The 24,651-nt window shown below is 40.3% G+C and overlaps 1 protein-coding gene across 2 annotated transcripts in view; it reads left to right on the top strand.

The window, feature by feature from the left end:
- MAST2 (microtubule associated serine/threonine kinase 2) overlaps positions 1-24,651 on the top strand; it is a 326,453-nt gene that overhangs the window by 197,768 nt on the left and 104,034 nt on the right. For both annotated transcript variants that reach the window (XM_026651972.1, XM_026651974.2), the window contains one exon: positions 24,107-24,198. In XM_026651972.1, coding sequence (XP_026507757.1) covers positions 24,107-24,198 — 92 coding nt within the window. The remainder of the gene's footprint in view (positions 1-24,106; positions 24,199-24,651) is intronic.

Below are 24,651 nucleotides of genomic sequence, written 5' to 3'. Positions count from 1 at the left end.
CACACACACACACACACACACACACACACACACACACACACACACACTTCAGTGGGATCTGTTGTGCTAATTAGGCCTGCAAATTTACTCTGATTGTGAGCTCAACTGTAAAACCTGTGAGGAGGTTTATAAAGTGTTACAGGAACCTATAACAATCAATGTTGATGGGAAAAGGTACAAAAGGGCAACAGAGACTGAATTAGTCCAAACAAAAAGGCCTCCTGATATGATTCAAGGATTGTGTTAAAATCATGACTGGTCATTTGAAGAAGTATGGGAGTGGAAATTAATGTACGGGAGTGGAAATTAATGTACCAAAATTGGTGTGTTGGAAATTAGACCTAAGTGATGAACAAAATAATGAGGGGATGGGGAAATTTGGGGGAAAATGTGGATAGATGGAAGTGAGTGCTGACTGAAAGGGGAAGGAGCTTCACCATCATGGATGTCACCACACCATCTCCTGGGATTCAGTGTGATGTCATTGTGCCTTGTTTGTCCTAACCCTCAGAGGTGTCCAGCAGTGAGGTTGCCAAGTGAGAGTCAACATCAGAGACAGAAGCTGCATTTTCTCCCTTTGCTGTTATTTACTCTCCCTTCTTGTGAGTGTCTTGTTTGGTCTTCTAGGAAATGGGGTCAGACTTTAACAACAGTAATAACAGGTCAGCTAACTTTGTGCTTTCCCCCCCCAAAAGGACAGTTATTACCATGTTTAATACCATCTAACAGACTGTCAGACAGGGGATTTGTTCTTTCTAAAGACACTCTATAGCCAAGGGAAAAGGAACAAGGGATGTTGTTAAAATGAAAGTCTAACTTAAATAATTTAAATTTCAAATGTTTTAACTGTTTTTCATTCTTTTCTGTATCTTTAATAAAAGGCTACAAGGATTTTAATAGTGTGTTTGCCATGGTACTAAGCAGATAGAGGTCTCTGTATACCAAACCCCAACTTTGTTTAAAGCTGTTTAATGTTGGACAGTGACAGGATCATGTGAATTCCTTTGACTCTTTGTCCCATATATTCCATCAAAATTAATACAGCAGATTACTCACATGAGTAAAGTTAAATACTTACCTAAGGGTTTGCTGGATCAAGGCTTCAGTATTTAGCAGTTACTTGTGTGTGAGTGTTCTCAGAATCATGGCCTTTGTATCCTTTGAGAACACAGCTGCAATTTTATTCATTTCAATAAACACAAAACTCAACTTTGTTCCCCTTTCAAAATGTCACGTTTAGCACATTTTCTTCAAGAAAGTTGTTCCTTTTAAAATTCTAATAGCCTTTCTATATCATGAAGGAAGAGAAACTTCTGCCATGTCAAACGTAGGCAAACATTAATAGAAACTTGTCAGCAGTTTCTTCTGATTTTTCAATTAATAAAAGAACATACTATAACATGCTGTGCAATTCTTTAGGCTTGCAACAACTTGTATGTTCTTAACCCTGTGTTTTTCCATCTTGTATTTCCCCTTGGTTTTCTGCCAAGCCTGACGTACTGTTGGTAATTAATCATATTGCAGACTCCTTTACTATCGTGCCTTCTGATACATACCCAAAATGTTACTGAGGGCTTCCTTCCCATTCAGGCTTTCCTCCTTTACGAGGCAAATGCTCTGAAGAGCTACTCCCTTTCCTTGTCACAGTATGTTTAGATGAACTCTCTTGTCCTGCTGATGCAATTCCCAGTACAGCCGATGATACCTTAAAAGCAAACCATCTGTTCGTTCAGTCATAGTAGCTGAATATTTTTTTTCTTGAGCATATTCCCAAAGGGGGTAGGGAATGTGAAGAACAAACTGCAAATGTATATGTACTTGTCTCTTTGGAAAAGAAAATGATAAACATAAATCAGTTTCACCTGCGAAAGTCAGTATTATATGAGAGAGTGTATATGTTTATGCATGTAAATAATTATGATTGAAAAGATTAAACATGAAATTATCAGAATTTCTTGGTTAAAAGGTCATTTGGGTCCTGATTTGGTAATCAACTGTACTGATAAATTACCCATTTAAAAAGTATTATGGGGAAGGTAAAGCAAATCAATTCTGACATATTTGAATTTCATTACATTTTAAAAGTTCTTTGATATCCAGGAGCTTCTGGTTTGATTTATCCTTAATTCACACTCAAAATTTGCTGCATGTTTAATTTAAAATGTTTTTTAAAATCAGTGCAAAAGGCTGTGTGGACACATATATTTTTATTTTTGAGCGACTTGTTTCAGGTTAGTTTAATCCTGAATCTAATTGTATTTGAGTTTGTCTACACAAACAAGTTGCACTGCTTTAATCTATGGTGTGAATTTAATCTGATTTAATTGAACTGGTGCAAACCCTTCTGTGGACACTCATAAACCAAAATAGCTGTGTTTTATTGACTTAAGGCTTGTCTACACTTGAGGCTACGTCTACACTAGAAACTTCAAAGTTCTGCCGCAGCAGCACTTTGAAGTGTGAGTGTGGTCACGCACGAGCTCTGGGAGAGAGCTCTAAGCCTTCTAAGACAACCCCTAAGGGTATGTCTACACCCAGCCGCTAGTTCGGCGGCTGGGAATCGAGGTTCTGGGTTCGACTTATCGCGTCTTGTCTGGACGCGATAAGTCGAACCAGGAAGTGATCGCCGTCGACTGCGGTACTCCAGCTCGGCGAGAGGAGTACTGCGGCGTCGACGGGGGAGCCTGCCTGTCGCGTGTGGACCGAGGTAAGTTCGAACTAAGGTATGTCGACTTCAGCTACGTTATTCACGTAGCTGAAGTTGCGTACCTTAGTTCGAATTGGGGGGTAAGTGTAGACCAGGCCTGAGTTGCTGCAGCACTTCAGTGAAACTACTACTTATGTCAGTGGGAGGGGTTCTCCTATTAGCATAGGTACGCCACTTCCCCAAGAGGTGGTAGCGCTGTTTATGCTGGGGTTAGCATAGTTTAACTGCGTTGCTCAGAGGGTATGAATTTTTCACACCCCTGAGCAGCATAATTATACCACCCTAATTTCCTACTGTAGACAAGGCCTTAGAGAGAGAGAGTGGGTGAGGTAATATCTTTTATTGGACCAACTTCTGTTGGTGAGAGAGACAAGCTTTCAATCTTATACAGAGTTCTTGAGGTCTTGGAAATGTACTCAGTGTCACAGCTAAACAATAAGTAATTACCACATCTCAAAGGACCATTCAAGGTGAAGTGGGCAGTTAACACCTCTCCAGTCATAGGGGAAAAGGAGGGAAGGGGCACAGCTTTGTGGGGTGTTAGGGTTATAGATTGGATTTATGGATTACTACAGCTATGTGTCTATTCAATTTGTGCTTTTTAGTGTCTAGCAAAGTTATGAATTGAAGCTCCCAGGCTCATCTTTTGAAGGTGTTTTTGCAGGTTTCCTTTGAGGAGGACTGAGAGGTCAGATATGGAGTGATCACTTTGTGAAATGTGTTCTGCACAAGTTCATTAACAGCATCGTGATTGTCTCATTTTCACCCATATAATTGTTGGAGCATTTCGTTCATTTGATGAGATATGCCACATGTTGTGATAGGCATGTGTAGGACCCATGGATCTTGAAAGGTGTGTTGTGGGGGGCATTGATCATCATAGCAGTGGAGATATGTCTACAGATTTTGCATCTCTTGTTCTGGCAGGGTCTGGTGCTGCTTTGAGTTGGTGTGTCCTGGTCTGTGGGGAGCTTGCTTCTGATGAAGAGGTTGGAGGCTTGTTTGAAGGCCAGAAGGGGGCATTTAGGAAAGATTTCTTCTACTGACTTAGTGTATGTTGATTGGGAACAGGTGTGTATGGAATGAAGAAAAACAGTTGTTTGATACTAGGAGAGAACATGTGCTTTTGCTATTGCTTAAAAATGTGAAATTTAGAGCATGTACTTATGTTCTCATTATTATTGTTTATTAAAGTCTTAGCTGTGATAGGTTTACAACACACATTTCCTTGGCCAAATGAATAAAATATTGTACATCAATGTCTCCTCTGTGATGGAAAGGATAAAGAAGGTCTCAAAGTGCGAAGCTTTTGGTAATATTCTGGTCCATTCTTTAAGCCTATATAAGTCTAATTTAGCACAGTGTTAAATGGCCTCAGTTTGGCACTTCTAAAGGGAGTGGAAATACAAGAATCAAATCGCAGTTTGACTTAGTTTGGGCGGTATTTCAATTTTGCATCAGGACAAAAACACAAGTAAGTGTTTGGGAAAAGGAAAATTCTGTCCGATCTCCTAGAAGAGTCTTCGATTTGAAAATAATTTTGTACTGTATGAAAAAGTATAACAGGCATTTCACTCACAACTGTTAGCAAATCTGTTCTTTTATGCAATTAAGAATGAGGTGAAAGGGATAATGGATGAGTTCCAGTGAGGCTTCAGTAGAATAATGCAAACATTCAGTGAAAGAAATCAGGATGTTATGAATAAATGAAAGATCATGTTAACCGGGACACACTTATCCAGGTTCTACTGTACTTCATCTTTGTGAACCCCCTCCTACGCGCCCCCCCCCACAATAGGTTAGGAAGAAGGTCTGTTCTCCTCTCATGCATTTGTGATTCTCATTTTTAATGGCAGCTGAGCACTTTCATTGACAAGTGACGGTACATCTTAGGGCAAAATGTTCTATATAAGGCATAGGTTATTTAAGGAATTGGGAGACACTACACATAATATGACTTCTTACATCATATATTATATATCTGTAGGCAGAGACATTTTTAATTTTCAGTCATTAATCAGTTACTGAACCTTTATGAGCACAACCATTGCTTCAGGGAAGCAATACCTAACTTTTTCAAGCTGTAAAAGAAAAATGTTCTGGTGTTTTGGATTTACATGTACATGCCTTTTTCCAGTCTTCTGGAACTTTCTCCAGTGTTCCACATTTTAAAAAAAATCAGTGTTAATGGTTCAGAGAACTCCGCAGTTAATTGTTTTAATACTTTTGGGTGCAAGTTATCTGGTCCTGCCAATTTAAAAATTGCATCTTTAATAGTTGCTGTATAACATCTTCCCTAGCTACTGATGGAATAGAAAATATTTCTTTATCACCATAAGATATGAATATTTCATGTTGCTTCTTTCCAAATACAGAACAAAAATTTGTATTGACTACTTCAGGCTTTTTACCATCCTTTATCTAGTATTGGACCTTTACCATTTTTAGGATTTCTTTTGTTCCTGATACATTTAAAGAATTTCTTCCTATTGTTTTCAATCCTACTGGCCATAGATTTTTTTTTTCAAAATGTTTTAGTTTTCTTTATCAGTTGTCTACATTTTCTAAATGCAGATTTGTACTCTCTGCTATCAACGTCCTCATTTTCCATTTGTTATATATTATTTTTAATTGCTACTTTCTCTTCCCTTCTTAAACTAGGAGGGTTTTTAACCAAAGGAGACTTCTTATATGATTTCAGAATTCTTATTTTGAACATTGAATAAAGCAATGTTAAGCAACTCTCAATTATCATTCACATTTGCCCAATCTTGCTCATGATTGTTTTCAGCTTTGGGAAATCGGCCCTCTTAAAGTACTAAGTGTTTGTGTCTATAGCTATCTAGATAGATATAGATATCTATAATTACTGGTCAGGACTATATTCTGTTTGCACATAACAAATAAAATTAAGTCGTGATCACTTTCAACTAGGCAATCATAAATTTTTTGTTCAGTGACAACTCATCTTTGTCCATCAGACTGAGGTCTAATATAGAACTACCAAGTTGGTTGCAGTATTTCTTGTTTTAGAAAGTTTTGTATACAATTTTTTACAAATGCCAAGGATGTTTTATTAGTGGCAATGTGAGACCACCATGATATGTCCCTACGATTTAAATCCTCCAATAAAACACATCATATAGAAGTTTTCCTTACTTAGTTCACTTCAGGTTAATTATGCAATCTTTTTATCTTAGATTGTTAATTTGATTTTGCGTGTAAATTTGTAGCCAGAGCATGCCCAGAATCCTCATTAACTGAATATTTTTCATCACTCCAATATCTTTTTCATTTCTTCCTGTTTGTCAGTGTTATTCACTTCTCAAACTAAAGGTTGTTTTTGGCCTCCCTTTATAAACTAGTAACAGGCTCAAATACTTTAATACTTGCTATTTGATAGTGTTGATTGTGCCATTATTGTTTATCTTTGTACCTGGTTTTATGCCTGTGTCATTGCTGCTCTGAGAACTTTCTGTGTAACGATTAAGCTCTTGTGTGTCAGCATTTGTGACTTTTTGAGCCATCTCCTGTCTCATCATATTCATTTTCAGTTTGTTGTTCAGCCAGTATTGATTTGGAAGTATCTTTAGTAGTCTTTCTGTTGCAGAGATATTGAGAAGGCCCCGAACAAATGTTGGACAATATGTACCCTCTCAGTCTCTGTTTTGGATTAAAATAGCATGCATGTCTCACCTTTGTCTTGATTTGGCAACAGGCAGTACTATTTCGCACATGGTAAATGGAGATAGGCAATGCTTGGAGCACTGTTCTGAATCTAAAATAACTTATTCTTGAAATGAAGGTGGAAATGTTTACATTCTACTCACTGAGCCTCCCAGTTTTGCTGGGCTCAGTTATTTTCCTAGTGTGTCCATTAGAGAATTCTCCAACCCTGCCGCAGCATCCTTAAATATTACTTATATTTTGTTTTGTAACCTAAGTAGTTTACTTTCATTTGCATATGTAGAATGTAATTAGCACTGAATTATTTGCAATACTTTTGTGTGAACATTACAAAAATATCTCTTTTGTAATATTTGTATGACTGTAAAATGTCTTAATATTTTCTTATGAGACTATGTACCTTTCTCACTGATGCTGTCTTTGGAAGCAGCTTGTGCAGGTAAAGAAGTGTTCATAGAATCATAGAATATCAGGGTTGGAAGGGACCTCAGGATGTCATCTAGTCCAAGCCCCTGCTCAAAGCAGGACCAATTCCCAACTAAATCATCCCAACCAGGGCTTTGTCAAGCCTGACCTTAAAAACCTCTAAGGAAGGAGATTCCACCACCTCCCTAGGTAACCCATTCCAGTGCTTCACCATCCTCCTAGTGAAAAAGTTTTTCCTAATATCCAGCCTAAACCTCCTCCACCGCAACTTGAGACCATTACTCCTTGTTCTGTCATCTGGTACCACTGAGAATAGTCTAGATCCATCCTCTTTGGAACCCCCTTTCAGGTAGTTGAAAGCAGCTATCAAATCCCCCCTCATTCTTCTCTTCTGCAGAGTAAACAATCCCAGTTCCCTCAGCCTCTCCTCATAAGTCATGTGTTCCAGCCCCCTAATCATTTGTGTTGCCCTCTGCTGGCCTCTTTCCAATTTTTCCACATCCTCCTTGTAGTGTGGGGCCCAAAACTGGACACAGTACTCCAGATGAGGCCTCACCAGTGCTGAATAGAGGGGAATAATCACTTCCCTCGATCTGCTGGCAATGCCCCTACTTATACAGCCCAAAATGCTGTTAGCCTTCTTGGCAACAAGGGCACATTGTTGACTCATATCCAGCTTCTCGTCCACTGTAACCCCTAGGTCCTTTTCTGCAGAACTGCTTCCTAGCCACTTGGTCCCTAGTCTGTAACAGAGAATGGGATTCTTCCGTCCTAAGTGCAGGACTCTGTTCCTATGATAGTAATTGTACTGTGGTTATACTGGTAACTAGAAGTCAGCAAACAGTAGCTATTTAGAAAAGTGAGAGCCATGTAGGATCAGAATACCATGTGCAATCTTACCTAATAGATTTTAAGTAAAAAAGTAAAATAAAATTATACCGTTACAAATGTAATTAAATTAAAAGGCTATAGTGTTGTCATTTCCAGGAACTGCTAAAATGGCTGTTATATATTGCTTAGAATTTGTGACCTGGTCAGCTTCAATAAATCATTTGTGTTGAAGATGTACAAAATTAAAACGGGAGAAGTTGGAATCAGCTCAGGCTGTCTTTCTAAAAATTTAGGTCAGTTCAGTGCTAGGCTGGAGGGGAAATGGGGAAGAGCAGAAGATTAAAAAAAAAAAAAAAAAAAAAGAAACAAGGGAATAAATGAGCTGCATGCCTAGAAAGAGGAGGAATAAAGTATACTGACCGAAAGTAAGGCGTGATAACGTACGGGAAAACTTGGAGGGAGGGAGAGTTGAGGAAAATAGAGCACAAAAGAGGATCATAGTACCTACGTGGGGAAAAGAATAAAAAATTCACTTTAAGGGGAGGAGTATGTGGGGCAAAAATTGCTGGAGACAGTAAATACACCAACTGGTGCGGGGATGGGGGGGAAAAGGAGAGACTATGCAGTGGTGCCCCAGTTTGGGGTTTTGAAAATACGTTCAAGAGTATCTGTGTATTTAGCTTCACTCTGGAATAAGCCCAAAATGTCTGGGAGGTGCTTAACATGAAGAGCAGTGTGGGATGTTGACAGTAACAAAGGGAGTTTGGATGGTGAAGGGGGCTGGATGTTGTGGGGATTAATTGGTTATGACAGCACGTTGCTCTGGAAGAGGATTTTCGGGAGAGTGGTGGAGTTGTATATATTGAGGAACATATTTTTTAACAAGACGTGCCCAAAACAACTCAGTAATCTTATTTGAGTAACCTGCAATCACCCATTCTCCAATTTCCCCATATGGCTGCCATTAGAATGTAAGCTCTTTGGGGCCTGTGTCTGCACAGTGCTTAGCAGTGCTGGGGCGTTACTGTAATGTAACCTGTTGTAAAGTGCTTTGGAATTCATTAAATATGAAGTAAGATTAATAAAAAAAGTTAATTTCGGTTCTGACTTGTCCATTTGCAAAATGACACTAACCTGATAAATAACAGTAGCAGCAGAGATATGACCTCTGGCTACAACCATTTCCTCAGTTAAGTGTCCACCTCAGAACCAAAATGAGGCTAATGAAATAGTAGCATTGTGAATCTAGGTAGCATAGAAACCACATGACAGGGATTGAGGCGCTAGATCCTTCACTGCTATTGGACTATGCGTTTGTGTTGAGAGAAGTTCTTAATAGGATAGGTATTTAGCCACACTAGAGAGTATTTGTTCTAAACATATCTGGTACACCTCTACCCCGTTATAATGCCACCCGATATAACATGAATTCGGATATAACTCGGTAAAGTAGCGCTCCGGGGGGGGGCTGTGCGCTCCGGCAGATCAAATCAAGTTCGATATAACACGGTTTCACCTATAACGCGGTAAGATTTTTTGGCTCCCGAGGACAGCGTTATATTGAGGTAGAGGTGTATGTTTTATGCAGGAAAGATATTAAAATCACGTTCAAAATAATAAATGTCCAGCACTTATATTGTGCTTTTATCTTCAAGCAGTTGACAAGTCATCACACCGTAACTATGAGAACTAGATTTTTTTTTTATAATATTCCTTCTACAGATGGAGAAATTGTAGCAAAGATCTTGTGACTTGTCCAAGGCTGCTTATTACATCTCTTAGATTGTAAACTGTTTGGGGCAGGGGGCTGTCTTTTGGTTCTATGTTTGTATAGAACCTAGCCAAATGGGCTCCTAGATGCTACTGCAATACGGATATCAATTAATATGTCAGAGCCAGAATTAGAAATAGGGTTCTTGTCTCCACATCACTAGAGCATTCAGCTCTCAACTAGGATATCCAGAATGGACTCTGATTACAGTCTAAATGAGGCTTTCCTAACATGTCATTTGGTCTGGAAAAGTCTGGGATTTTCCTGCAACTTTCCTGCCTTTTTTTCTAAATATCCATCTCCTTTATCCATTGCAATGAGCAGTGCCTTTACTCAGTCAGATGATGACCATTTCACCAGATGGGGCAAAACCTGTTTGATGGCGCTGAAGAGAACAGCCCCCAATAACTGGTATTGATGGGACACTCTGTAAGTGATTAACACCAGCAGTCAGGAGTCTGCAAAGTAAACCAGTAATGTTATTGGCTGGGTAAAGTCATTCCCAGCTGAGGACGAGGAATAATCGGCCTGCAATATGCTGAGCATGTAGATTTTTTAATTCATTTTGGCGGACACAGAGGGTTGTTTTTCATTCACTAGTCGATGATTTGTTTCCAATAATTTGTTTCCTTGGAATAAATAATATACTGGCATTAATCTAATCCTGACAATATTTTAAATTCAGTCAGATGTGATAGTGTTTATGAAGTGGAGAAAACATTTTCTCACGATTCTATTTTGTGGTGGAAGTATTCAGGCTCTTTGGCAAATCATCTCCTGTCAGCATTCATACACTCTGTTGAAGGGGTTTTGGTTGCAAATCATAATGATAGCATGAATTTTAATGCTATGGCTTTCAGCAAAAAAGATACTAAATAGTTTTTTTTATTTGAATATTGTACCAAATGAAAATGTTTATCACATTACTATAGGTTCTAGTTACTTAGCACATATAGCATACCGGTTGAAATGTTGCAAATGATTAAATAGTGTGTATCTGAACACCCTTCACATGAATGTTCTTGGTTGTTACTCCAGTATGCAACAATATTAAAATTCTCATATTCCCTAGAGAAACTGAAGCTCTATTAAGCCAGCCTGATTCTGAGATTATTTCTGAAAAGCAAACATAAGACTTTGCATGTTTAATGATGCACTGTTAGAGTAAAAGTAGATTTAAAATACAAATATAAATTATTTTTATACTAAGACTTTTAAAACTGTGATTAGCTAATAAAGAGGTGGTTTATTGACATGTAAGATTAGTATGTCTGATTTTTAAGAAAATGTATTATTAAAATGAACTTTCCATTTTCTACATGATACGGCTTAGAGTGACTTCTGTATGAGCATATTTTGATAGGCAGAATACTTTTATACATTAATACAGTTTCATATCTGGAAAACTTACTATTTTAATGTATAGCTTGTAAGATAGATGTTCAGAATGTATTTACGTAGGGTGTTTAGAAAATGTTAATATAATTTTTTTCAACCATGTAAATTTATACTATGTAAGTGACATGGACAAAAAATATTTCAAACATTTAAAACAATGTAAACTAACTTTGCAATTTTGTGAGACTGATTTTTTGACTTCATATTTGGTGGCATACAAACTTGAAAACATAATTAATCTTTTATGAGAACTGCTGAGAAGAGACCCACTTACAGAGCTAATTACTGTGTGTGAAGCATTCCAAATTTGGAAAATACAGGTGGGGAAAATGGAAAATTAAAAACATCTAGGCCAACTTTTAGGGTTTGGCTTGTTAAATCACCCCTCTAAGAAATCGATGCATTATCTCATCTCCGTGTAATGCAATAATAAGATAGAAGTAGACTGTGATCCCTATTCTCTGCATATTTGACGAGGGTAGTGTTTTGTATTTTTCTTATTATATTCCGCATATTGTGACTCTTCCAAAGATTAGCAATTTCTCTTCCATGAGTTTATTTGCTTCCTGAAATGAAAAACAGAAGATGGGGTTATTTGGGGGGGGGGGGGAGGGGGGGAAGAGAATGTATGCAGAATGACAAAGGATAACACGGGTTTTGATTTATATTGAGAATGGCTATCCTCTTCATTGTAATTCACTATGACATTTGTTTCGTTTGACTTGGCAGAGTTCTTCCTCTATTATTAATAATTCAAAAGGTCTAGACTGTACAGAGTGGATGGGGCATGTGTGCAGCAACTAGAAACACTGGGCAAGTTCCACATTAATTAGCTGACCATTTTTAGCCTTTCCTTTCACAGTTCAAAGAGATCCCTTTCTAACTTGTGAGATGATTCTGCGTCTTGAACTTGATTTCTAAATAAGAAAATGAAAAAGGGTTATTGAAAAATCAAAACAGTATTTTAGATGAAAATTTGCTTTTAATTGAGAAAACCATGAGCATTCCTCATAGAAAAAGAAACAAATATTCTAGGCGTCTTAAAACTGTGTGCTTTATAACCTTTGCATTGTTAAGGACTTATTCTCTTCAGCTGGTATATTCATTAAGATGCTGAAACATGTGGAATGATAATAGAAGTAAGTGTGAACTCCAAGAACATCTGGTCTTGTATTACCTTGGAAGGAGCCGGTTCTGGCCACTGTCAGAGGCAGAATACTGGACAAGATCACTGACTCGCCCAGTATGGCAGTTCCTAAGTTACTATCAATGGACACCTGATAAGGACATTGAATATTGAGATCAATTGGCTCAGCAGAGAACTGATGTGTCAGGCAAATGGGAGCAATCCCAATGAATTTGCCTAAGAATGTCTAGCTGCTAGAGGAGTCTAGAAATCGATCCCATCGCTAAGTGAACAAACCAGAAAGGTACCAAATTCCCAAGTAGTTTCAAGGAGCGGAGAGTTGTCACCACAGGGAACACTGGTAAAGACCCAGTCCTGCCCCTTCTAGGAAATCGGCACTGGGGAGAGGGGTCTTCAGGTTGGACGTGGGGTCAGAGTGGAAGGGGGGGGATAGAGATGGGGAGCAGAGGCTGGGCTAGTGGAGGCAGGAGTGGAGTGGGGGAACTACCAGGTGTTGGGTGGGTGCAGGGGCAGTAGGCAGGGGCAAATGGCAGACAGGGATGTAAGGGGTAATAGTGGGTAGGGGAGGGGACGCAGCTGATCAAAATGAACTAACAAACTGTTTGTGTGGACCCTGCTGCCACACTTAAACAGTTCATTGCTTTGCTTTGATCTAGTCCTCTTTGAAACAGGACTAAATAAAAGCAAACTAACTAGTCGTGTAGACCTTGCTGCCGCCCATTAACTGTTTTAGTTTTCTTTGATCTAGTCCTGTTTCAGAGGACTACATCAAAGCAAACTAATTAGTGGTTAATGTGTGGCAGCAGGGTCCATATAAATGGCAGGATTCATGGTTCTGTGACAGTGGTGACCTTTCACAGTGGAGTTGAAATAAATGGCAAAATTAATCGATTCCATGACAGTGGTGACCACTGTGACAGAATCGTAGAATCACCTAGATGACTTCAGGCTTGGGCCCTATAGTGCTAGGTGCTGTATGAACTCAAAATGTAAAGGTGGACCCTGCCCCAAAGAGTTAATCTAAGTAAAGACAAGAGCGAGCAGGTGGATATAGACAGATGGAGCACAAGGGAACACTGCAACAGTATTGGTCAGCATGATAGGCAGTGACCTCAGCACATCAGCTTCCTTGCCATTGTCAGGTGTTTTGTAGGCACTGTGGCACAGTAGGGTTTTAAAGAGGACACTGAGGTTGTTTTGTGGTTGTTTGCAGAGAGCTCCTCTCACATGTGAAAGAGCAGAATAGAAGAAAGCAAGAGGGCGGTTGATTGAAAATGTTAAAAGTGGGCAATGAAGGCTGGCATCATTGAAAGTGAAGACAAGTCGTTTGCATTTGATGCAATGGAGAAAGGGGAACCAGTGGCTGGATGCAGAAGGGAAGGAAATGTGGTCAAGGCTATGAGCTAGGAAAATGATCTCTGCATTTTGCAGCAGTGTTTTGAATGGCTATAAGGGGCAAGGTTGCATTTGCTCAGGCCAAAGAAGAGGATGTTGGAGTAGTTGAGACACAAGACGATGAAAGCCTGGATGAGTGTTTTAGCTGTGTGAGTGAGGAAGAAAGGCTGTATGTTAGAGATGTTATGCAGGATTAATCATCAAGATTTATACATAGCCTGGATGAGAGTATCTAAAGAGAGGGTCAAGTCAAAGATGGCACCTGGGTTCCAGACCTGAGTGATAGGGAGGATGGTGGTGTTGTCACAGTGATTGAGAGGCTTTCGGGGCGTGGAGATTAAGGCGCTGCTTCTGTTCAAATCCAATTTCCTGCTCTGCTACAAGCTTCCTGTGTAACCGTGGGCAAGTCATTTTGGCACAGATTTGTATAAGTGTTTAGGCAGTGTTCTGCTCAGCACAGCAAGGCCTACGTGACTTAGGAGCCTGTCTCATTTTAAAAAGTGACTTGGGCACTCAGCAGCCTAAGTCCAGTTGACTTTCATTGAGACGTACGCTCCTAAGCATCCAAATTGCTTAAGCCTCTGGCCTGGTCTACGCTATGGTGTTAGATTGACATATGCCACGTTAGGTCGAATTTCTAATGTGCATGTCTACACTACTGAACTCTTTCCACCGACCTAAAGGGCTTGTAAAATTGACACCTGTACTCCACCTCGGTGAGAGGAGTAGCGCTAGAGTCTACCTTCCCGGGTCGAATTAGGGGTAGTGTAGAAACAATGCTGTGTAATTCGACGGGTTTGGCTTCTGGGAGGTGTCCCAGAGTGCTACAGTGTGACCGCTCTGGACAGCACTTTCAACTCCACTGCACTTCAGCCAGGTACACAGGAAAAGCCCTGGGAACTTTTGAATTACATTTCCTGTTTGATCAGCGTGGAGAGCTCACCGCCACAGCTGACCATGCCTGCCCAGGGCTGCAAATGTGCTCCAGCGTGGAGCATACGGGAGACACTGGATCTGATTGCTGTGTAGGGAGAAGAGTCTGTGCAGGCAGAGCTCCAAACCAGCAAAGAAACGCTGACATCTATGCCAAAATCGCGCAGGGCATGGAGGAAAAAGGCTACACCAGGGACGCACAGCAGTGCCGTGTGAAAATAAAGGAGCTCAGGCAAGCGTACCAGAAGACAAGGGAGGCGAATAGTCGCTCTGGTTCTGAGCCACAGACATGCTGCTTCTATGAGCAGCTGCATGCGATTCTAGGCAGGGACCCAACCAGTACCCCAACACTCTCTGTGGATACCTCCCGGGGCCCCAGGGGCCCCGGGCAACAACGAGGAGGACATTGTTGATGCGGAAGAGGAGGAGGAGGAGAATGCACAGCTGGCAAGCTTAGGATCCATTCTCCCCGACAGCCAGGATGTTTTCCTCACTCTGGAGCCAATCTCCTCCCAGGACCTACTGTTGCGGGACTGTGATGGCGGGGAAGGCACCTCTGGTGAGTGCACACTTACAATCACACTACAGGGTTTAAATGCAATTGTGGTTAATGTTTAATTTGAGGTAAACAATTGGGATTCAGTGGCGGCCAGTCCAGCTACGCAAAGGGGTGCTCCCTGGAAAAGCCTGTTTATGTGCCAAGAGTTTCCCCACCAAAAAATGTCCCCGGGTGTTCCCTGACACCACCTACCCTTTTGTGTGTGCTCACCATGCCTGCCTGCAAACCGAAATCTGCTGCCCAGTGCTCTGCCATGTGTTGTACCTTACTGGTAGGCACTTCTTTTAAAAGACAAAATGTGGCCGCATACCTCACAGCAGTAAATATATTCCCCGAAGTGTTTCATTCATTGCAAGAGTTAACCTTGTGTTTTCAACAACGTATGTTTTTCCTTGCAGCTGCAACATTGTCTGTGGGTGCTTCCTCCACACCAGCACAAAGGCTGTCCCAGAATAGAAGGCAAAAAAGTGGACAAGGGAAGACATGTTCTGTATTTGATGCATTCCTCCGAGACTGACAGGGCCCAGCTGAATGTATGGAGGCTTACACTGTTGAAGAGCATGCACACTGATAAAGAAGGCAGGAAAGCATGCAGGGATCAAGAGTGTAACGCGCAAGAGGAGATGTAGTGGCTCATGGGGGAGCAAACAGACATGTCGAGGCATATGGTTGAGGTGCAGGAAAGGCATCTAGACCTTAGAGTCCCACTGCACCCAGTGATGAACCAGCTGCCCTCCTCACCAAGTTCCATATGCTCCTCTCCCAGACATCCTAGAATTTGGGGGGGGAGGGGGGGAGGAGCTCCGTTATCCCTTGAACTCAACTCCAGGGGATGGTTCATGGAGCAGAAGGCTCTCATTCCCACAGCTTTGATTGCTAGACAGTGCAATTGTAGTAAGCTACGTGTCCTTGCCCCTCCCCCGCCATGTTATCAGGCCCTTAGACCCAGGTTATCTTTGCTATTCATTGCTGTCTCTCTTCAGTGTTTGTTAGCATAATAAAAATGCATGAATTGAGGACAAGAGGCTCTTTATTCACTGTGCACACTGTGGTTGGTGGGGGTTTTGTTTACAAAGCGGTACATGCAAAAAAGGGGGCAGCTTGGTAAGGAACAACACACACAACTGTCACATCAGTGTTGGATCATTTATTAAACTGGTTTTCAAAGCCTCTCGGAGATGCTGTGCACCTCAATGTGTTCTTCTTATTGCCCTAGTGTCTGGCTGCTCAAAAGGGGCTGCTAGGCAATCTGCCTCAACCCCCCACCCCACCAGAAACTTTTCCCCCTTACTTTCACAGATATTATGGAGCCCACAGCAAGCAGCAACAAAAATGGGAATATTGCTCTCGCTGAGGTCTAACCTAGTGAGTAAACTGCTCCAGCACCCCTTTAAACATCTAAAGGCACATTCTACCACCATTTTGCACTTGCCCAGCGTATGGTTGAACTGCTCCTTATTGCTGTCCAGGCTGCCTGTGTATGGCTTCATGAGCCACAGGAGCAAGGGGTAGTCTGGGTCTCCAAGGAAACTATTGGCATTTCAACATCACCAGTGTTAATTTTCCTGCCTGGGAAGAAAGTTCCTTCTTGCAGCTTTCTGAAGAGACCGGAATTCCTAAAGATGCGTGCGTCATGTACCTTTCCCGACCATCCCACATAGATGTCGGTGAAACGGCCCTTGTGATCCACTAGCGCTTGCAACACCATTGAGAACTACCGCTTGCGGTTTATGTACTCTTTGGCAAGGTGGTCTGGTGCCAAGATAGGGATGTGCGTTCAGTCTATCGCCCCACCACAGTTAGGTAACCCTATCACGGCAAAGCCATCCACTATGTCCTGCATGTTTCCCAGAGTCACTACCCTTCTTAGCAGAAGTGAATTGATTGCCCTGGCTACTTGGATCACAGCAGCCCCCATGGTGGATTTACCCACTCCAAACTGATTCCCGACTAACCAGTAGCAATCTGGCGTTGCAAGCTTCCACAGGGCTATCACCACTCGCTTCTCAACTGTCAGAGCAGGTCTCATTTTGGTATTTATGCACGTCAGGGCTGGGGAAAGCAATTTGCAAAGTTCCATGAAAGTGGCCTTATGCATTCGAAAGTCATGCTCCTCATCCCTTACCTGCGTAACTATGTGATCCCACCAGTCTGTGCTTGTTTCCCTGGCCCAGAAGCGGCGTTCCACTGTGTTAACAAGCCTGGCTGCCGCTGCCAGCGTGTGCGAATTGCTCCGTTCCATGGCTTCCAGCACGGTTATTTGAGTGGCATCACATTCTTCCACGCGGCGACTCCTGACCATGGTCTGCAAATACCTCAGGACGGATGTGCAAGGCGTTTGTGACGCTCACAACAACAGTGTACAGCTGAATAGGGTCCATGCTTGCTGTGCTATGGCGTCTGCACAAGTAACCCAGGCTTAGGTGTGTAACTGATTGTTTGCTGTTGCTTTCAGGGACGGAGGGAGGGAGGGAGGAGGCAAGTGCATCATGGGAGGCTGACAATATGTACCCAGAACAACTCCCGAAAATGTTTTTTTCCCATCAGGCATTTGGAGCCTAACCCAGAATTCCAGTCGGCAGCAGGAACTGTGGGATAGCTGCCCACAGTGCATCGCTCCGTGAGTTGATACTAGCCATGATAGTGAGGATGCGCTCCGCCGATGGAATGTGCATAGTGGGGACATGCAGCATTGACTTTGTAAAATCGGAGACTAAATGTCGACTTAAATAAATTTGACCTAATTTCGTAGTGTAGACATGCCCTCTCACTCCTAAGTTACTTATGTCTTGCATTGCTGAGTGGAGCAGTGCCTAAATACCTTTAAAAATCTGGGCTTTAGTTTCTCTTTGCCTCAGTTTCCACTCTGTACAGTTGGGATAATAGTACTTCCCTAACTTACAGGGGTGCTGTTAGGATAAATGTATTAAATATTGGGAGATGCTCAGGTATATGGTAATGGCGGCTATATAATTACCTAAAGGCACAAGTGCTGATTCTGTTTTTGCTGGTGGGTGCTCCTCTCCCACTCCCTCCCTCTCCATGTTAGCGATGGGCTGGGCCTCGGGAGTGAAGAGGCAGGGTGGGGCCTGGGGAAGAGGCTGAGTGGAGGCGTGGCCTCGGAGCAGAGCGTGGGTGGAGCAGGGGGCAGGACCACGGCCCAGGCGCTGGGACCAGCAAAAGATTAATCTGGCCCTGCGGGTGCTGAGCACCCCCCCCTTTTTTTTCCGTGTGTGCTTGAGCTGCAGAGCACCCACTGAGTCGGCATCTATGCCTAAGAGTACGTCTGCACTGCAAAAAAACAAAACAAACAAAAAACCCCACGGCAGCAAGTCTCAGAGCCCTGGTCAACTGACTTGGGTGGCTCACGTTGCAGGGTTAAAGATAGCAGTGTAGACATTCCTGCTGGAGCTGGAGACCAGGCTCTCAGACCCACCACCTGGCCAGGTTTCAGATCCTGTGCTGCAGCCCCAGGAGGAAAGTGAATACTGCTATGTTTAGCCCCATAGCACGAGCCAGGGGGTCACTGCTACCTAGATTCATATTACTGAATGAGTTAGAAGTGGAAAGAGAGATGTCCCTTACAGGTAAATAGGGTTTCTGCAATGAAGCATTTAGTAGTCTGGAACCCTCCAAGGCCTTTATATGTTTATGCTCATAAATAACTAGTTGTCGCACTTGTTATTTACAAACAAATTGGAATTTTATAAATTTTTAAAACAAATGAAATTTTACAATCTTAGTCTGGTCAGAGACTTGCAGTGTTTATTTGGTTTACTTCTTTAGTAATCTGCAAGCAAGTTTCACTTATGAGGATTTGTGTGGTCGGTGTACGTTCCAGATAGATAAATGCAAACACAAGTTTCTCTTTAATGGAGACAAGTGAACAGGCTGGACTGAATGAGTGTTTGCAAGTTAGAAGGTAGTTCTAGGAAGCCACAGCTACACAATGGGAAAGATAAATAAGACATATTCATTATATAAATGTATGTGATATGGTAGTGTGCAGCGTACCAAATTTACAGAATGAACAATAGCAATGTTTTTCAGTTGTTCTGGGGTGAACAACTCTTAAACTATTATTGAATGTGAAAATAATCACTTTAAGCCAGATGCTTACTTGTTCTTATCTATTTTGAAGAACTAATTATTCCTGTTGTCAGTTCTCTCAAAGCTTACAAAATTGCTTCCATCTCTAAATTACTATAATTAAAGCTATAACTTCCATATCTAGTTAACGTTGCCATGCAGCTGGTGCTTTCATTAACGTGCAGATTTCAGATTTGAATATTTTGCTCCATTGTGAACAAAAATTCTTAAATATTTGTTTTCATCTTCAAAATGTCTGTTTCTCATAAAAAGAACTTTTTGTGAAATATGTCAACAAAAGACAGTTAAAGATCTTGTCTGAAAGTTGCTTTTAAAGGCAGAGGAAAATCCAGTTAATAATTAACCTTGGTTTAATGCTGTTTATTGTTAGGGTTAGGCAAGACAAGTAATCAAGGATAATCTTCTGCAGCTGTATTAATTCTAAAATATGGATTCCATTTAGTAGGCATGACTCTGCTGTACATCAAATATTGAGCCCACTTGTTGGATTTCTGGAATGAAATCTGCTCCTAAAAGTGTTAGTACTTGAAAAGTGGCAACAGGTTAGTCAAGCTTTTAAAAAAAATCTGGGTTGATGTAAAGAAATCACTAGTTAGAACACAGACTTCTATTATAACCCTTAATTCTGCTATAAAAAAAATTAAGGGTTAAAATAGAAATCTGCATGATTTTTTAACAATTTTACTGAAGTTAAAATTTATACCAAAGCCTATCCAAAGTTTCATATAGTTGGTGTAAACTTTTGTCTACTATAGATACATTTTTTCTGTTCAGTCTTGCATTGGCAGGGAGATAGACTTGAATAACCTGGCAGTTTCTCTTTCATCTCTAATATCTGTGATTCTAAGGTACTATTTAACAACAATGAATATATTTATTTATTCTCTCATTGGCTTTTCTGTGGTACTCATTCCCATAGAGTAAAGTCCTCACCTACATTAATTAATTTGCCTCACGGTACTCCTGTGAGCAAGAGAAGGAGCATGAGTGAATTTTGGCGTTAAAATTATTTGATGATTGATTTTATTGTAGATCTTATTGAAACTGAAATATTCATTGGTTTCATGTTCAGCCAGAAAGTGAATACAAAACAAGGTGTATTAGTCTTTTATAGAGGCTTGGAAGAAAATGACTCAAGATTTGTTAGTATGTTACTGGTTCAAAACCACTAAGATTGCATATAGCAATCAGGTACTTTAACAAACATTCTCATAAATTACCTTGGAAGAAGAGTGTCTAACTACAGAGCACGTCAGAGAGTCCAAAACTAGTATCCAGTTACCCAGTCCAAGTCCAATGTCCTGCAGTGTTCAATTTCAAGAATGTACTTAGAGTATTTTAGCACATGTAACAAATGTTATTTTTACTACAGGGAGAGCAGTTAACTCTAGAAATAGTTTAAATGATATTTTCATGGTGTCAGTAAAGGTATTGTTACAAATCTCTCAACATAAATAACTACCAGTTTATTGTGTCTAGTAAAAAATAATTGGGATTTTAAATTTTTTTTCTAGATCCAGAATAATTTTTGGCAGTACATAGTTTTTGTCAAGAATAGAGTGTGTGCAGTCCAAGTAGTGTGGTGTGCAAAGAGCCAATTTAGTCGATAGCAGTGGTAGTCTGAATTTGACATGTTTCCAAATATGTTTAGCATGTTAGTTCTCTATTGCACAAATCTATGGAAACAGAGAAATCCTGTAGTAGTAAACTACACCTTGTTTAAATTAAAATAATGTAGGGGTAAATTTTCAGCCATAAGGGGTATCTAGGTAACATCTGTTGTTATCAAAGTCCACATCTTGGGTTGAATTGTGAAAGCAGGGCAGGGTGAGGTCAAAGGTAGGGGATAGTTTGGCTAGTCTTTTCATGGGTTTAATTAAAATAATTAAGTAAAAGTAATTATTGGCTTATAGACAATTATAAAACTCAGTGTATGTGAGCACTGGGTGAGAGTTTTCTTTCTTTCTTGTAAAAATACTAAGAGGCACGTAGAACTAATCTGAGTACTGTAACCATCTGACTTCTAATTTTGTAAACTTCGTCCTTCCTTTTCCTTCCCATTTTTGTTGCTATCTTCTGTCATGCCATATCTTATGTTGTAAGCTCTTTTGGGCAGGGAAATGTCTAGCACAGTTTGGAGAGTTTATAAATAGTAAAGAGTTTAAGGCCAGAATGGACCAATTAGTTTATCTAGTCTGACCTCCTGTATATCACAGGCCCTTAAACTTCACAGTTACCTCTATACTGAACCCAATAACTTGTTTGATTAAAGCCTAATCTCTGGAAAGACATCCAGTCTTGATTTGATGGCATCCAGAGATGAAGAGTCCACCATGTCCCTTGGTATTTTTTTCCCAGTGATTAATCACTCTCAGTGTTCAAAATGTGGGACTAATTTGAATTTGTCTGGCTTCAGCTTCCAGCCATTGGTTCTTGTTATGCCTTTCCCTGCTAGATTAAAGAACTATTTTATCGCCCTGTATTTTCTTGCAGGAAGGTACATAAACACTGTAATCAAGACACCTCTCAAACTTACTTTTGATAAGCTGAACCAGTTAGAGCTTTTGAAGTCAGTCCTTTCATTATAAGGCATTTTCTCTAGCCCTCAAATAATTTTTGAGGCTTTTTTCTGCATCCTCTCCAATTTTTCAACATCCTTCTTAAAATGTAGACACCAGAGCTGTAGGCAGTATTCTACTGTTGGTCTCATCAGTGCCATGTATAGAGGTGAATCATCTCCCTACTCCTGTTCACTGCTTCCCTGCTCATATAACCAAGAGTCGCATTAACCCATTTTTGCCTCAGCATAGCCCTGGGAGCTCATGTTGAGTTGCTTGTCTGCTGTGACCCCTAAACTCTGTTCAGAGTCCCTGCTTTCCAGGACACAGTCCCTTGGCTTCATTCCTTGTTCCTAGATGTATAACCTTGCACTTGGGGCTGTATGAAAACATGTTTTGTCTGATGGACCCAGCTTCCTGAGTGATCCAGATCTCTCTTTGACTGCCTTTCCCTTCTCATTATTTACCACTTGCCAAACATTTGTGTCATCTGCAAATTTTAGAAGTTGTGATTTTATATTTAATTCCAGATCAGTGATGAAAATGTTGAATAGTGAAGGGCCTAGTATTGACCCGCCTAGAATCTGACTAGAAAGACCCCCATTTAATGTTTGCCTATTGAAAACTACTTAATTTTCATATACAGTACTTCATATTAAAATACTTCGGTTGTGTTTACCGGGACAAGGGTTTATTATATTAACAGTATAAATGGGATGCTTCTCTGGTATTAGTCTTTGAACTCAGTATTCTATTTCGTATTCTACAATAATGGAACAGAGTAACTCAAGACGCACATTAAGAATCTATTTATAAACTATGAGATTTTAAGCTTCTTGGGCTCATGCTGTTAGATTTTGCATACTATATGCAAAGTAGCAATCAATTTTTGAATAGACTCTTGCTGAATAGTACTTAAATGTAAGTGAGGATTGTATTGAATCAGCTGTATAATTTTCACAGAAATTTTAAGTACACTAAAGAGCTAGAGTGGCAGCTAATGGTGCTTCAACTTTACTGTGATTTATTGGCAGTCCAGTTGTGGGGTTTTTTTTCTGTTTTTAACATACTCTAACTTCTGTTTTGAACAACAACCAGAAAAGCTTATTATGTTCAAATAAAAATTAATAATCAGCTACACTAATGGTTCTGTGACTGTAAAATAATTTTCCATAAATTGTGGTAATTGGGAGTTTGATAACTGCTGAAATGTAGTGTTAGACTAAGGGACCAGTGAACATTTCAGTACCTAATAATTTGCAAACAGTTTGGAACCAATTACGTCAATGAGAAGCTTTGTTTCACATCTTTTCAGTAGTATGCATTAACTGCTTATCTTGTTACAAGACACTATAAAATAATATCAATTTGATTACCGTTAATTTTTCTTTCCCGCCATGCCACATCATTTCCAACATCGTATTAGTAAACTCTGTCTTGAGAGCCACCAGAGCAAAGTAGAAATGTTTTATGATAACTGAAAGAAGCTTGGAATTCCTGTTGTCAAATTAATCTCTAGCAATTCATGAGATGCTGCTGCTGAACTCATGTCACAGTTTGTATAGGAACAAAAACAAAGATGGTAAATAGAATATGATTTTATAAACCGGTACCTCACAGCTTCTTTGGTCTAAAAACATGTCACTGGTCCATTACAATTGCTTTTAGGACTAATTACACTTTTCCAAGAACTAGACCTGGATCAGTGAGCAAAGGGGGAAAAACACTGATCTTTGGAAACAATCTAATTTTGATACCCCTCAATAGCAAGTAAATAAATAAATAAATGTGCACTGGGTGCCAAATTCATGGTTGGAGTAACTCCATTGAAGTCAATGGAGTTGCACCTGTTCAGAGTTTGGCCCTGAAACTTTGCTCAATTCATGTTATTGTGGATGGGTATTGCAGCACCTGTAATGAAGACCCTTTGATTCTCAGGGTTTGTTTGGAACTCACCTTCCGATTTCCTTGCTTTGAAGGGTGAAATCCCACTTGCATCTCCATGTGCTCTTTGCAATTTTGCTAACACTAAATTGAAAAGAAAATAAATACATTGGTCAGTATTAAAACTTTACAGATTTACCATTTTCCAATTAATATTATTGTGTTTTCTCACGATATGATGAAATAGCCGTTGTAATAGATTTTAATATCTACCAATATAACATATAAAATAAATAATTTACAAATCGAAATGGAAGTACACACTAAAATGATGTAAACGTTTTACTGTTTGTGTTTTTGTGATATTAACAACTGATAAAGCATGAGAAGGGCGTGTTTTTCAGAAAGGAGTGGGGAATTTTTTTGGTAAACTATATTCACTGATCCAAACAGCATGCAACACAGAATGCATTAATATCACTTCTACGGTGAATTGTAAAATCCTGGTGTTGACCTAATAACGGTTAGCCCTGTGTACTTCTTCTTTATCTGCAGCCCCAACTCCAGAATTCAGTACATGAGGAAATGTGAAGCCAAATACTGATCCTAGTCAGCAATAGGAAATCTGGCTGGTTCTTCCTAAAACTACTGTGGCCCTTTGTTTAAAATGGCTCCTCATCATTATTTCATTTCATTTCAGTTGTCGGACGAGCAACAGGAAGAGCCTGATTGTAACATCCAGCACATCTCCAACACTCCCACGACCGCACTCCCCGCTCCATGGACATACAGGTAACCAGGGAACTGTTTTATACCCGGGAATTGTAAGTAAAATTATTTCATTATTCATTACCATTGACTGAGTCCATTTATATTATAAGGCAAATAAGCTATTCAGAACTGAATTCACTAAATGGTGTGTGATTTGTTAATTCATTTTCTTAACTACACTGACAAAGGGGTATAGCAACTTTCACGTCTGTCTAGATGTTTGTGCCTCACTCATCACCATGGTATCTGTGCCCTCCTCTGATGCTGTAAATGATTTGGCCATATTGAGCGGGTACTAATTTTTTTGAGATATAAACAAAATAACAAATGATTATTTTAATGAATAAAAGTTGATTTTATTCTGTGAAATGTAAAGAAGGGCTGGGCTCTTGTTCCCTTCATCCTGCCTTCTTCGTACATGGAATGACCTCTCATTCCAAGTGCTACAGTCCTCCATCTTATTCTCCATCAAAT

This window comes from Terrapene carolina, unplaced genomic scaffold, assembly GCF_002925995.2.
Source record: "Terrapene carolina triunguis isolate 2854851 unplaced genomic scaffold, T_m_triunguis-2.0 Scaffold110, whole genome shotgun sequence".
Classification (NCBI taxonomy): Eukaryota; Metazoa; Chordata; order Testudines; family Emydidae; genus Terrapene; species Terrapene triunguis.
The sequence above is the reverse complement of the archived record's forward strand: the minus strand, read 5'-3'. Positions and strand labels throughout refer to the sequence as shown.